At 40.3% G+C, this 14791-nt stretch overlaps 1 protein-coding gene across 6 annotated transcripts in view; it reads right to left on the minus strand.

Moving 5' to 3' along the window:
• LOC114226103 (putative adhesion G protein-coupled receptor E4P) overlaps nucleotides 1-14791 on the minus strand; it is a 69346-nt gene that overhangs the window by 3119 nt on the left and 51436 nt on the right. For all 6 annotated transcript variants that reach the window (XM_088017757.1, XM_088017751.1, XM_088017750.1 and 3 more), the window contains 4 exons: nucleotides 13007-13073; nucleotides 12329-12420; nucleotides 10973-11153; nucleotides 1926-2021 (listed from right to left, as the gene is read on the minus strand). In XM_088017757.1, the coding sequence (XP_087873883.1) occupies nucleotides 1926-2021; nucleotides 10973-11153; nucleotides 12329-12420; nucleotides 13007-13073 (436 nt within the window). The remainder of the gene's footprint in view (nucleotides 1-1925; nucleotides 2022-10972; nucleotides 11154-12328; nucleotides 12421-13006; nucleotides 13074-14791) is intronic.

The raw sequence follows: 14791 nt of genomic DNA on the forward strand, positions 1-14791 counted from the left end.
CTGATCTTTTCACAAACATTTACAATGTGTTTGTTTACTGTATGCTGGGCAGCATTCTAAGCTCTTAACACACATGACCTCTCTTTCTTCTCATGATGAGATAGATCCTATCACCATCTTCACCATACAGATGAATTCCTAAGTCTCAGAGACAGTAAGTGGCTAGCACAAGCTCATGCAGCCTGGAAGTGGTGGAGCTGGGACTTGAACTCGCATGTTGACTCCATTCAAACAGTAAAGGATCACTAAATGTTACAGAGGATCAATGAAGACTGTAAGGTTGAATATCTGCTTTTTGGTTTTTATTTGTATGTATTTAATCTTTAGAAAGAGTGTGAGAATGAGTTGGGGGGGCAAAGAGAGAGGGAGAGAAAGAATCTCAAGCAAATTCTGAGCCGAATGCATCCAGTATGGAGCCCAATGCAGAGCTCAATCTCACAGCCTTGAGATCATAACCTGAGCTGAAACCAAGAGTGGGACACTTCACAAGCTGAGCCACTTAGGGGCCATGAGTATGTGTTTTTTAGAATGAAATGTGTTGTCCAAAGATAAGGGGATAGGATTACTGTTTGTGGTCTTTTATATAGTTGACTCTTGATAACATTGTGTTCATACAAGTAGTGCTGACATGGTTCAGAGTAGAGCAAAGTGCTTTCATGTACATTGTTTTGTTAGTCAACCAGATGTTTCAGTGATGAACGAATTGAGGCTCAGGGAGGTTAAGCTCCTTGCCCAGCATCTACCAGCTGGAACCTGAAAGAATCAAGATTCAAACTCAAATCTGGTGAACCCCAGAATCCATGGAATGGGTTCCACTATGCGACATGCTTTTGGAGACCACGTGTTGGGACAGTTCCTCTACACAGTTCAGGTTGACATAACCTTTGACTGCTGGTGATTTCAGCTAAGGGGTGAATCAGTGGCATATACTTATACTGTTAGGACAGTCAGTAGCCAGTAAACAGACTTGTCCTCGGTCTGAGAGTGCATGTCCCAGGAAGCTGGTCCCAAAAGTTGTTGACGATCTGGAGTGACAAACAACTCTGGTGACAACCAAGGAATGCTGTCAACTTTCAGAGGAAAACAGACCTGAGTCTGAACCCCTGTACCCAGCTGAGTAGCTTCAGCCCAATTATGTGGACTTTCCCAGTCTGAGTTCTCATCTATAAACAAAGACCTTAGACACTCAACAAGTTAAGTGAGCATCTTTTGTGGGCCGGGCATTGCTCTAGGTAGAAGGAAAATCATAGTAACCACAGCACTGAAACTTACAGGGGGTAGAGATTGACCAAACGTAAACGCTTTCATGTTTTCCAGAGTAAGACAAATATCATACAGAGAGGCACATCATGCAGAGAATTAAAATAGAAGGTGGTGATAGACAAAGATTGTCAGTGGCCACCGTACAGGAAACCAAACTCCCCCCACCTCATGAGTCCTGATTTCTCTTCACTGCTCTGTATTTCTCCATAGCCCACATCACTTTGTGAAATACTGTATAATCCATGTTTGGGGATTTATTCTCAGCCTCCCCTAACCAGAATAATAGTTCTGTGAGGGCAAGGATTTTTGTCAGTGTATCTTCTGCTGTTTCCCCAGCACCTAAAACAGCACCTGGCATGTACTGGCTACTCGGTAAATACTTGTTAAGTGAACATTGTTAAATAAATTTAAATTTTTTGATAAATATCATTTGGATATTTATGGAAAGACAGGAGAAAGAGAGGGAGAGAAAGGAAGGAAGGGAAGAAGGAAGGGAAGGGAAGTGTTCCACTGATTTTGGCCTCAAAAACCAGAAACCACCAGCATAATGGAGGAAGTAATGCAATTTCTCTTTTCCTTCAGATCAAAAGACCAGGAAACTCCTGGCAGTACAAGATGTTGGGTTCAGCCAGTACACAGCATTGTAGAGAAGTTGGTCTTACCATTTTGGTTTGGGTCGTAGAATGTGTTACTTCAATACTTTCAGTTTCAATCCCTTTCCAGATCCTACTAAACCACTTCTTGTATTCCATTCGCACCTGAGGAATATACAGGTTTGTGTCACATTAGGAGCTTGCTTAGGAAGAAAGGACCCTGAATAGGAGGTTAAAGATATACATGCCAAGCCCCATGACTACCCTCTCATTGGTTTCCGGTATAGTCTTGGACATCCTCTTCTTGGTTCATTCTAAAAATCAACTTTTGTTGAATGTATTTACTAAATGTATTTACTAAATGTCAGGCATCACAAAGTCTCTGTAGAGTCTATAGAGTGGTGGTGGTGATGATGATTCTGACAATGAAGAGGAGGAGGGGGGAGAAGGTGATGGTTATCATGGAAATGATGATGGTGGTGGTGGTGGTGATTATAACAATGAAAGTCAACATTTATTGAACACTAGCAATCTTCAGTACACTTTATTTTATGCAATATATCATTTCATCCTACATAAAGCAAGTGAGGAAGGTTCTTCTGTTACCCCCAGTTAAAGATAAAGAAGCTGAAGCTGTTGGAAGTAAATGGACTTATTCAAGGTCATACAGCCAGCATTCAGCATCTCATCATTCTCATACCAGAGCCCCGACACTAACTGCTATGCTGAGCCACTCCCTGTGATTGCATGGATTCCTTCCTGAAACCTGTTAACATGTTATAAAAAGATATTTAAATATTTAATATTCAACATTATTTCACAAAGACACTTAAGTTGTACTGTACTTCTGGGTGTGAGGATACCAACAATTAAGAAGGCACTAGGAGATGAAAGAGAAATAAATGAAGTGTTATGCTGTTGTCTTTGTCACCAGCATCTTAATGGTTGGTAGTCCTGCCCAACAGCAAAGTGAGAAAAGCCAGGAAAACTGTTTCCAATCATCTAAAAGGAGTAAAAATACAAGAAGATGACCCTTACAAGAACTTAATGTATGCCAAGGACTGCACTAGGAGATTCATATTGCATTATCTCTCTTTTTTTCTTTTTTAACTTTCTTCCTTCCTTTCTTATTTTATTTTAATTTTTTTATTATTATGTTCAATTAGCCAGCATATAGTACATAATTATTTTTTGATGTAGTATACAATGATTCACTAGTTGTATATAACACTCAGTGCTCATCCCAACACATTCCCTCCTAATACCCATCACCTGGTCACCCCATTCTCCCACCCCCTCCCTCTGTAACTCTCAGTTTGTTTCCTGGGGTCCAGAGTCTCTCATGGTTTGTCTCCCTCTCTGATTTCTTTCCTTTCACTTTTCCCTCCCTTCCCCTGTGGTCCTCCACGATATTCCTTATGTTCCACATATGAGTGAAACCATATGATAATTCTCTTTCTCTGCTTGACTTATTTCGCTTAGCATAATCCCCTCCAGTTCTATCCATCTCAACGTGAATGGTGGGTATTCAACCTTTAGGATGGCTGAGTAATGTTCTTTGTATATATGAACCACATCTTCTTTATCCATTCATCTGTTGAAGGACATCTCCCCTCCTTCCACAGTTTGGCTATTGTGGCCATTGCTACTATGAATATTGGGGTGCATGTGCCCTTCTTTTCACTACACCTGTATCTTTGGGGTAAATACCTAGTAGTGCAATCACTGAGTCGTAGGGTAGCTCTATTTTTAACTTTTTGAAGAACCTCCATACTGTTCTCCAGAGTGGCTGTACCAGCGGTGTAAGAGAGTTCCCCTTTCTCCACATCCTTGCCAACATTTGTTGTTTCCTGTCTTGTTAATTTTAGCCATTCTAACTGGTGTAAGGTGGTATCTCACTGTGCTTTCGATTTGTATTTCCCTGATGGCAAGTGATATGGAGCATTTTTTCATGTGTTTGTTGACAATTTGTATTTCTTCTTTGGAGAAGTGTCTGTTCATGTCTTCTGCCCATTTCTTGACTGGATTCTTTGTTTTTTAGGTGTTGAGTTTGAGAAGTTCTTTAAAGATCTTGGATACCAGCCCTTTATCTGTAATGACATTTGCAAATATCTTCTCCCATTCTGTGGGTTGCCTCTTCGTTTTGTTGACTGTTTCCTTTGCTGTACAGAAGCTTTTTATCTTGATGAAGTCCCCAAAGTTCATTTTTGCTTTTGTTTCCCTTGCCTTTGGAGACGTGTCTTGAAAGAAGTCACTGTGTCCAATGTCAAAGAGGTTACTTCCTCTGTTCTCCTCTAGGATTTTGATGGATTCCTGTCTCACATTGAGGTCTTTCATCTATTTTGAGTTTATCTTTGTGTATGGTGTAAGAAAATGGTCTAGTTTCATGCTTCTGCATGTGGCTGTCCAGTTTTCCCAGCACCATTTATTGAGGAGACTGTCTTTTTTCCACTGGATGTTCTTTCCTGCTTTGTCGAAGATTAGTTGACCATAGAGTTGAGGGTCCATTTTTGGGATCTCTATTCTGTTCCATTAATCTATATGTCTGTTTTTGTGCCACTACTATGCTGTGTTATGATCATAACTTTGTTGTGATATAGCTTGAAGTCAGGCATTGTGATGCCCCTTGTTTTGTTTTTATTTTTCAACATTTCCTTGGTGATTCGGGGTCTTTTCTGGTTCCATACAAATTTTAGGATTTTTTTTCCAGCTCTGTGAAAAATGTGGATGGTATTTTGATAAGGATTGCATTGAAAGTGTGGTTGCTCTGGGCAGCAAGACATTTTAACTATATTTGTTCTTCCAATCCCAGAGAATGGAATGTTTTTCCATCTCTTTGTGTCTTCCTCAATTCCTTTCATAAGTATTCTGTAGTTTCTAGATATAGATCCTTTACATATTTATTTAGATTTATTCCTTGGTATCTTATGGTTTCTGGTGCTATTTGGTGCATTATAAATGGAATCAATTCCTTAATTTCTCTTTCTTCAGTTACATTGTTAGTCTATAAAAATGCCACTGATTTCTGCGCATTGGTTTTGTATCCTGCCACATTGCTGAATTGCTATATGAGTTCTAGTAATTTAGGGGTGGAGTCTTTTGGGTTTTCCACATAAGGTATCATATCATCTGTGAAGAGTGAGAGCTTGACTTCTTCTTTGTCAATTTGGGTGCCTTTTATTTCTTTTTGTTGTCTGATTGCTGTGGCTAGGGCTTTTAGTATTATGTTGAACAACAATGGCAAGACCATACAAAAAGATAAACTCAAAATGGATGAAAGACCTCATTGTGAGACAGGAATCCATCAAAATCCTAGAGGAGAACACAGGGAGTTACCTTTTCAACATTGGCCACAGCAACTTCTTTCAAAACATTCCTCCAAAGGCAAGGGAAGCAAAAGCAAAAATGAACTTTTGGGACTTTATCAAGATAAAAAGCTTCTGCACAGCAAAGGAAACAATCAACAAAACAAAGAGACAAACTCCCACAGAATGGGAGAAGATATTTGCAAATGACACTACAGATAAAGGGCTGGTATCCATGATTTCTTCTTTAAATGTTTGGCAGAATTCCCCTGGGAAGCCATCTGGCCCTGGACTCTTTTGTTTTGGGAGATTTTTGATTACTGTTTCCATTTCCTTGCTGGTTATGGGTCTGTTCAGATTGTCTATTTCTTCCCGTTTCAGTCTTGGTAGTTTATATGTTTCCAGGAATGCATCCATTTCTTCCAGATTGCCTAGTTTGTTGGCATATAGCTGTTGTTAATAAGTTCTAATAATTGTCTCTATTTCCTTGGTATTTGTCATGATTTCTCCCCTTTCATTCATGATTTTATTAATTTGGGTCCCTTCTCTTTTCTTTTTGATAAGTCTGGCCAGAGGTTTATTGATCTTATTAATTCTTTCAGAGAACCAGCTTCTAGGTTCATTGATTTGTTCTACTGTTCTTCTAGTTTCTATTTCATTGATTTCTGCTCTAATCTTTATTATTTCTCTTCTCCTCCTTGGTTTAGGCTTTATTTGCTGTTCTTTCTCCTGGTCCTTTAGGTGTAAGGTTAGCTTGTGCATTTGGGATTTTCCTAATTTTTTGAGAGAGGCTTGGATGGCTATGTATTTCCCCCTTAGGACCACCTTTGCAGTATCCCATAGGTTTTGGACCGATGTGTTTTCATTCTCATTGGTTTCCATGAATTGTTTACATTCTTCTTTAATTTCCTGGCTGGCCCATTCATTCTTTAGTAGGATGCTCTTTAACCTCCAACAGTTCGAGTTCCTTCCAATTTTTTTCTTGTGGTTGAGTTCCAGTTTCAAAGCATTGTGTTCTGAAAATATGCAGGGAATAATCTCAATCTTTTGTTATCGGTTGAGACCTGATTTGTGACCCAGTATGTGGTTTATTCTGGAGAAAGTTCAATGTGCACTCGAGAAGAATGAGTATTCTGTTGTTTTAGGATGGAATGTTCTGTATATACCTATGAAGTCCATCTGGTCCAATGTGTCATTCAAAGCTCTTGTTTCTTTTTTGATCTTCAGCTTAGATTATCTGTCCATTGCTGTGAATCGAGTGTTGAAGTCCCCTACTATTAATGTATTTTTTCAATATGTTTCTTTTTTTGCTTATTAGTTGTTTTATATAATTGGCTGCTCCCATGTTGGGGGCATAGATATTTACAATTGTTAGATCTTCTTGTTGGATAGACCCTTTAAGTATGATATAGTGTCCCTCTACATCTCTTACTACAGTCTTTGGTTTAAAATCTAATTTGAAGCACTGGGTGTTATACGAAAACAATGAATGGTGGATCACCACATCAAAAACTAATGATGTAATGTATGGTGATTAACATAATAAAAAAGTAAAAGAAACCTAATGATGTATTGTATGGTGACTAACGTAACATAATAATAATAATAAAAATCTTATTTGTCTGTTATGACGATTGTTACGCCAGCTTTCTTTTGAGGTCCGTTGGCATGGTAAATGGTTCTCCATCCCCTCACTTTCGGTCTGGAAGTTTCTTTAGGTTCAAATGAGTCTCTTGTAGACAGAATATGGATGGGTCCTGCTTTTTTAACCAATCTGAAATCCTGTGTCTTTTTATGGGAGCATTCAGCTTATTTACATTGAGAGTAACTATTGAAAGATATGAAATCAGTGCTATTGTATTGCCTGTAAAGTCCTTGTTTCTGTAGATTGTCTGGTTAATTTCTGGTCTATATTACTCTTGGGGTCTCTCTTTGCTTACCAAATCCCCCTTAAAATTTCTTGCAGGGCTGCCTTGGTGGTCACATATTCTTTCATTTTCTGCCTGTCCTGGAAGTTCTTTATCTCTCCACCCATTCTTTTTTTAAAAAATATTTTATTTATTTATTTGACAGAGAGAAAGATAGCGAGAGCAGGAACACAAGCGGGGGAGTGAGAGAGGGAGAAGCAGGCTTCCTGTGGAACAGGGAGCCTGACGTGGGGCTTGATCCCAGGATCCTGGGATCGTGACCCAAGTGGAACGCAGACACTTAATGACTGAGCCACCCAGGTGCCCCTCTCCATCCATACTGAATGACAGCCTTGCTGGATGAAGTATTGTTGGCTGCATGTTCTTCTCACTTAGTACCCTGAATATGTCTTGCCAGCCCTTTCTGGCTTGCCAGGTCTCCGCTGATAGGTCTGATGTTATTCTGCTGTTCTGTTCATATGTAAGGAACCTCCTCCCCCTAACTGTTCTCAGGATAGTTTCTTTAGCTGTAAGATTTGCAAGCTTCACTATTATATGTTGGGGTGTTGATCTATTTTTATTGATTTTGGTAGGGGTCCTCTCTGCCTCTTGGACTTGAATGTTGTTTCCTTCCCCAGAATAGGGATGTTCTCAGCTGTGATTTGTTCAAATATACCTTCTAGTCCTCTCTGTCTCTCCACCCTCTCAGGGATCCCAATAATTCTGACATTGGAATGTTTTATGGTATTATTAATCTCTCTAAGTCTATTTTCATGGGCTGCTAGCTGCCTATCTCTGTTTTCCTCGACTTCCTTCCTTTCCATCAGCTTATCTTCTAGATCACTACTCTCTATTCTGCCTCATTTACTCTGGCTGTTAGACTATCCATTTTGGACTGCATCTCAGTCATAGCATTTTTAAGTTTGGCCTAATTAGATCTCATTTCTTCCCTTAGAGATTCTATATTGTCACGAATGCTTTTTTTCAAGCCTAGCTATTGACTTCATGATTGCTATCCTGAATTCTATCTCTGACATCTTGCTTATTTCCATATCCATTAGTTCTGTGGCAGAGTACATTGTCTCAGGTTCTTTTCTTTGTTGAGAGTTCCTCCTCCTAGTCATTCTGTAGAGGGATGGTTGAGTGAATGAACAGAGTCCAAAATATCAACCACCACCCAAGCAAAATGCACCCTAAAAAAAATCCAAAGTGTTTGGAAGCTACCACAGATATGCAAACAAAGCCAAGATGATCCAAAACAATAAAAAAAGGTGGGGGAGAGCTTATAACCTGTCAGGGTGGACAAAGCAGGGTTATCTGCCTGTTCCTGATTGATTTTTGGTCTGTGTGTTTGAAGACAGTATATCCCAAAATTGCAAAGAAATCAGAACTTATATATTTATCAAGATAAAATTGAATAGAGTGAAAAACGGACTAGTATGGGGAATAGTCTATAAAACGTAGACGTGAACAAACAAAAGTTAAAAAGCAGCTTAAACCATAACTTGGGAAATAAGAATCTATTTGAAACATGAACAGGGTAAAACAAAAACAAAAAAAAAAAAAGAAAGAAAAAGAAAAGAAACAAAAAGAAATGTAAAATTTTAGCCTGAAGAATAAATGAATCATGAGAGAACACCTGGAGCTCCCTATATTATTTTCCCCCTGGCACTGGAGTTTTACAGTCCTGTGGGAAATAAACTTATCATTCACCTGTTCTTCCAGTCTGTCTTCTGGGGGAGGGGCCTGCTGCTCAGCTTCTCAGGTGTCTTTGCCTGGGTGGAATGCCCCACCCCTTGTCAGGGGGATGGGCTTAATGTGAGCTGGTCATTTGTGTGGCTTTTGTTCCCTGGTGGCTTTCGGCTTCTCTTTAGAGGGTCAGAGTAAATATGGCCATTCAGGAATCTCTGGCCCAGAGCCACAAGTTCGCTGTCCCCTTTCTTCAATAAACCTTCCAGGTCAAACCATCTCCACTTCTGTGTGTACCAAACTCCACAGACTCGTGCTATTCCCACCCTCTGCAACTCTCCCAGGGGAGTTCTGAGGACCTGAGAGCATCTGTGCCCTTTGTAACTTTGCAATTGCTAGTGGCTGTGGGCTTGTGCATGCACCCTCTTCCGCGGCTCCCAGTTCATGGCTGGGTGCCTCCCCAGTGTTCTTTCATGGGCCACACCGCCCTGAGAGCTGTTGCCCAGTCATGGGCGCAAGCCGTTTTCTATCTTCCCTGAGACGTTAAACAGCTTGCACCTTCCACTCCTTTTCAGGGTGGCCAGGCAGAGAGTGGTCTCCCTACAAGCCAGCTGGCAGTTTATGGTGACTGGATCTGAGAGTCCCTTCTGGGCTCACTGACCATAACCAGTCTCCTCGTTCCACTGCTTGGGCACTCTATTGGTCAGGCTCCCCCATAATTTCTGAGTCTCCTGGAATTCTGAGACCACAATGATCGACCTAAAATTCTGCCCTATTCATCCCTTGTGCCCTTTTCAGAAAGGGAAATCTCTCACTGGAGCAGATTTCTAAGGGTCCCCATTTTTTGCTCCAGTGTTATAGCACTTTCCAGGGGCTAGCTTATGGTGGGGCCATTCCCCCTCTGTTTATCTCCTGATATTTCCCCGGAAGATTCAGGGTTCTACACCAACTACCTTGCAAAAAGTAGTCATTTTTCTGCTTGTAGAGATCCAGATAAATCTTACATCTCAGGTTGAATTCATGTGTGTTCAGAATGGTTTGATAAATATGCATCTAACTTTGAGAGACTAGATGGAACAAGGTCCCCTACTCTGTTGCCATCTTGCCCCACCCCTCGCAATATCTCTTTTAATTCTTAATCCTGTGAGGCAGGTATTGCCACAAACACAGGTGAGACGATTGAGGCTCAGAAAGGGTAAGAAGGCTGGCCAAGGTCACACAGCAACCTACTCAGAGGAAAACCTACATTAGAGCTGAAGTCACTCTATTTTTGGCATAGTAAGTCAAATATTCCACTGTCCCTCCATAAAGTGCACCTCACTATAAGAGGCTTCTGTATCCTCTTTCTGGTGAACTCAGGTATGACCAAGGAACTTGCTCCACTCAATGGAAGAGAGCTAATTAAGGTCACTTTGCCAGGATCTCCCTTCCCTCGGCCATGAGAATACCAGTGTTCTAAATAAGGGCTGCTCTTATTCAACCTATATCCCAGAGTGAAGACAATGTAGATCAAGCCATGGCTATGTAGCATGAGCAAGAAATAAACCTTTGTTGTTATAAACCACTGAAATTAGAGGGTGGTGGCTATAAGTTACTGAATCATAATCTCCTTTATGCTGACTGATACATGCTCTGCTATGGACTGAACTATGTCTCCTCAAAATTCACATGTCAAAGCCCTAACTTCCCAGCATGACTGTATTTGAAGACATGATGACCTTTATAGAAGCAGTTAAGATTAAATGAGGCCATAAGGGTGGAGCCCTGACCCAATAGGATTAGTGTCCTGATAAGAAGAGGCATAAAAGCTCTCTCTCCTGCTCTCCCCCATGTAAGGGTAGAGCAAGGTGGCCATCTGCAAAAAAGAACAGATCTCACCAGAACCCAACTGCACAGGAACCCTGAACTCAGATTTCCAGCCTCTAGAATTATACGAGAAATTTCTGCTGCCCAAGCCACACAGTCTATGGTATTTTGATATGTCATCCCCAGCTGACAAAGGCGTACTCTTAAGAGATAGTTTGGAATGTGAAGGTTAGTCAGATGCTAGTGAAACCCAGAGCACACAGCATACCAAATCATCACCTAAAACCTCCTTCCAGAATAAGGAAACCCCAAATACAAATATGAAATGTCAGAGAAAGGTGAGAATGGGAACAGCCATTCAATAAGACTTTGAGAGTTGGCTGTTGAGAAACAAAATAATTAGCCTTACCTGGCGATTAAGGAGACAGTGTACCACAAAGAGCAGAACACCCTGCAGGATATTGATGATGGTGAATGTGTACGCAATGACTGATCTGATCACCTTCCCGACCTCTTCAATCATAAAAAGGCCAAGGCCCCAAGAACAGCCCAGGATAAATAGCTGAGCAATGGCTTTAAATGTCATGACTCTGAAAAGGAACAAGAGCAATAATAAGTATCATTCATCACTATGTGTTGGGTGCTGTGCTAAATGCTTTGCACATATTACCTGATTTAAACTTCACATCAACCCCATGTGCTTAAGCGACATATTCAAAGTCATACAACTCGAAGATGAGGCAGAACCCATGTTTTTCATGGCTGCTTCTGAGAATAATGCTTTTTCCTATTCTTGGAAGTGATTTATCTGCAAGTCTTTTACCTGGATCTGCTGGGAGATGTGTGGAAGTGCCTTCTGGAAATCTGTATTGGAAAATGTGTTAATGATGATATCATGACTTCAGAATAGAACATGCTGTTGTGTTTCTTCAAAGGAAAGTTGTGTTTTATAAAACAGAATGGGGTTCTTAGCGGCAACTGTCTAGGAGAGATGACATGTGTGAGTGTGTGTTTGTGCATGCACACAGGGGTGTGAGCCTGCACTCATCAAACACGTGTAGAGGGATGAAGAAATGCCAGGAAGGGTGAAGCTGTGACCCTCCAAGCTGAAAACACTAAGGCGAAGAGATGTTAGGTTGGCCTGATAAGTAGATGAGATCAAAGCCAGGGTCTGAAATTGGAAAGATAGTCCTTTAAGTTTTGTCCACATGACTCACCAATGCCAATTTTTGCCCACCCTTGGGTAAAATAAGCACTTGCTCCTCTTATCAATGGGGGAATGGTAGTCGTGCCCACCACATAGATTAAAATTATGAGCATTCAGTAAAAGAATATTGGTAAATTCCAAACATCTACTAAGTTCCTAGTCGATGTTAGTTGTTCTTATCGTTATTTTTAATCGTTTAGATCAGCACAGTAAGAACTGGGTGTCTACAACCAAGGATAATGGAGGGCAGAAGTGGGTGGACTCACGGGGTGGTGGAGGAAGGATAATGTTGATACTCTTGGCATGAATTTCAGATGAAGAGTTTTCTACACAAAGGAGGCACCCAATGAATATTTGTTGAATAAAGAGATCAAGGAGTACATTAAGCTACCTGAAATTTATAGTTTTTACTTCTAGAAGTTGTACCGCACACACACTTTATCCAGTACCATGAAATTTTATATCAGATTTTTGTATAGGTTTTTCTTTCCCAGGCAGAAAGAAAAGTAGCCCTGTAGAAAAAATATGTGGATACCACTGATTCTGGGACCTTCTTACCTGGTGTCCTGAATGGTAGAAACGTCTTTATTGAGGGAGGAAAGTTTGCTTCTCAAAATCCACAGAATTTGGAAGTACAACACCAAGTTTATCTGTGGACACAGAATGAAATATTGACTTGGAATTTTATTTTGAGGCCGTGTCGTGCAACCCAATTTGAGGTGGACCTAAGTATCTTTTTTACAAAAGATACAGGCTTCATAGGATGTTTTGCTCTGGTCTTTTATACAGCATATTGTGTGTATATGGACCTGGGGCACTTGATACTTGATTAGGGTGACTACATAATGTATCATTCAAATCAAGATGCCTTGAAAGTGAAAGATTACTATTAATGTCTATACCAGGACAATGGATGTGATCAGGAAGTTGTTGGCAAACAGGAGAACATGTCACTCTGTGCAGAGTAGATACTTGCTAAATGCTTGTTGAATGAACAAACATAGGTTTTTTTACCAGAATCCCCTGCAGAGAGTTATATTATATCACAGCAACAAGTAATCCGTAAGGGAGCAAAGGAAAGACATATGAAGATAGTGTTTCTAGGAAGAGGCGTTAATCACATCAGGCTATATTTTCTTATCTTCACTTCATTTCCATTTTCACAGCAAGAAACACACTCCATGTTTGGCCAACCAGGGCAGACACATCCATAAATAACTATCATTAGTCACTCACCAAGATAATGACTGCCACTGGCCCCATGAAACTCCAGATGAACCCTTTATCGAGCTTGAGCCAGCAGCTGTTGAGAGAAGGGTATGCATGAGCTGCGTATTTCTCAGAGGGCAGAGAGCTTGAATTCAGACTCCTGTAGCAAGATCCAACCAGTGCTGGGAACCATTTTGCTCAGAACCTAGATTTTAGATGCAATCAGACATGGGTCGTCATCTGACACAAGCTGTATGCTCTAAGCCTCAGTTTCCTCAAGTGTAAAGTGGGGGCAAACAGAAGTATTGAAAAGATTAAATGATTACAGTGGCTATACGCCAAGTCTTGAAACCAGCTAGGGTCTCTCCTCTGACTTTGTTCTTCTCTTTCAATATTGTGTTAGCTATTCAGGATCTTCTGCTTCTCTATATAAACATTAGAATCAGTTTATCATTATACACAAAATAATGTTTTTGGGATTGAGATTGAGAATGCATTGAATCTATAGATCAGTTTGGGAGGAACTGACTGACTTCTTGACAATATTGAATCTTCCTATCCATGAACATGGACTATCTCCCCCATTTATTTGAATCTTCTTTGATTTCTTTCATCAGACTTTTGCAGTTTTCCTCATATAGATCTTGTAGGAAAGATCAAATGAGGTAATGTGTACATAGTTTTTGAGTATGGTTCCTGGCAAAGAGGTAAGCCTCAATAAATAGTGCCCAAAAATAATGATTTCTATCAGAAAGAGAGTAAAATTAGTAATTTAACTACAGCAAGAAAACCTACCAACACTAAGTATTTTCCATGTACCAAGTACTCTGTTGCCCAAATACTTTTTATTAAATCATGCCTTATGTTGGCAAAGATAGTATAAATTATCCTGAACAAAGACCGGGCAGCATAAAACTCAGAAATGTAACAAGCAATTGCCAACACTCAGTGAGCAGAAAAGCTCTGACACTTAAGTTCTATTCCAAGTGTTACAAACGATCACCCATAGTCCAAATCCAGTCCACCCCTTGTTTTTGTAAATAAAGCTTTATTGAAACGTAGCCACATCCATTCATTTATACATGGTCTATGAATTGGCTGTTCTCCCACCACAAGGGCAACATTGAGTAATTGCCACAAAGACCATATGGTCCGCAGAGACAAAAATAGTTATCATTGGCCCTTTATAGAATATTTGCCAACCCCTGATCTACGCCACTGTGAGATCTCCAGAATTGTTCTGGCAGGACATAGGGTTCAGGCTGGAGACAGGACATCTTTTTTCTTCAAGAGAGACACCTTCATCATGTTGTTTTAGCACATGCGTTCCTACTCCCTAACCGAAGCCCCATTGCCAAAATACTAACGTCCTCAACTAACCTTGCAGAGCTTTGTAAACTTCTTAATGAGGGAGAAATTCCTTTAGTGAGGAATTCTGATTAATTCTCTTTTTAGCTGAGACCTTAAGAATGTTTCTTAGATGGACTAAGACCCAGAAGTCCCATGTATGAGGTGATGAACAGTGCTGACCCCACAGGATCATGGGGAGAATGAGACATGATATGCACTATCTCATGCATCACAGGCCTTCAAGATTTGTTGCTATTGTTGTTACTTTTTACATTTTGGGATGAATCTCAAGCTCTTCAGAATCCTCTAAAACACAGAGGCCACAGGTGGGCTTTTCTGTCCCTGAATTTCCTGAGTGTACCTTTTTTCCCTAATGTCCTGAAGTTGTATTCAAAATTTTATGTGTAAGTACATTTGTCTGAAAGGTATATTTCCTTGTTTGGGGAAATAGGCCCTGGATTT

This window comes from Eumetopias jubatus, unplaced genomic scaffold (assembly GCF_037043125.1).
Source record: "Eumetopias jubatus isolate StellerSeaLion01/CBP00866 unplaced genomic scaffold, mEumJub1_p1.0 scaffold_1, whole genome shotgun sequence".
In the NCBI taxonomy this organism is placed as follows: domain Eukaryota; kingdom Metazoa; phylum Chordata; class Mammalia; order Carnivora; family Otariidae; genus Eumetopias; species Eumetopias jubatus.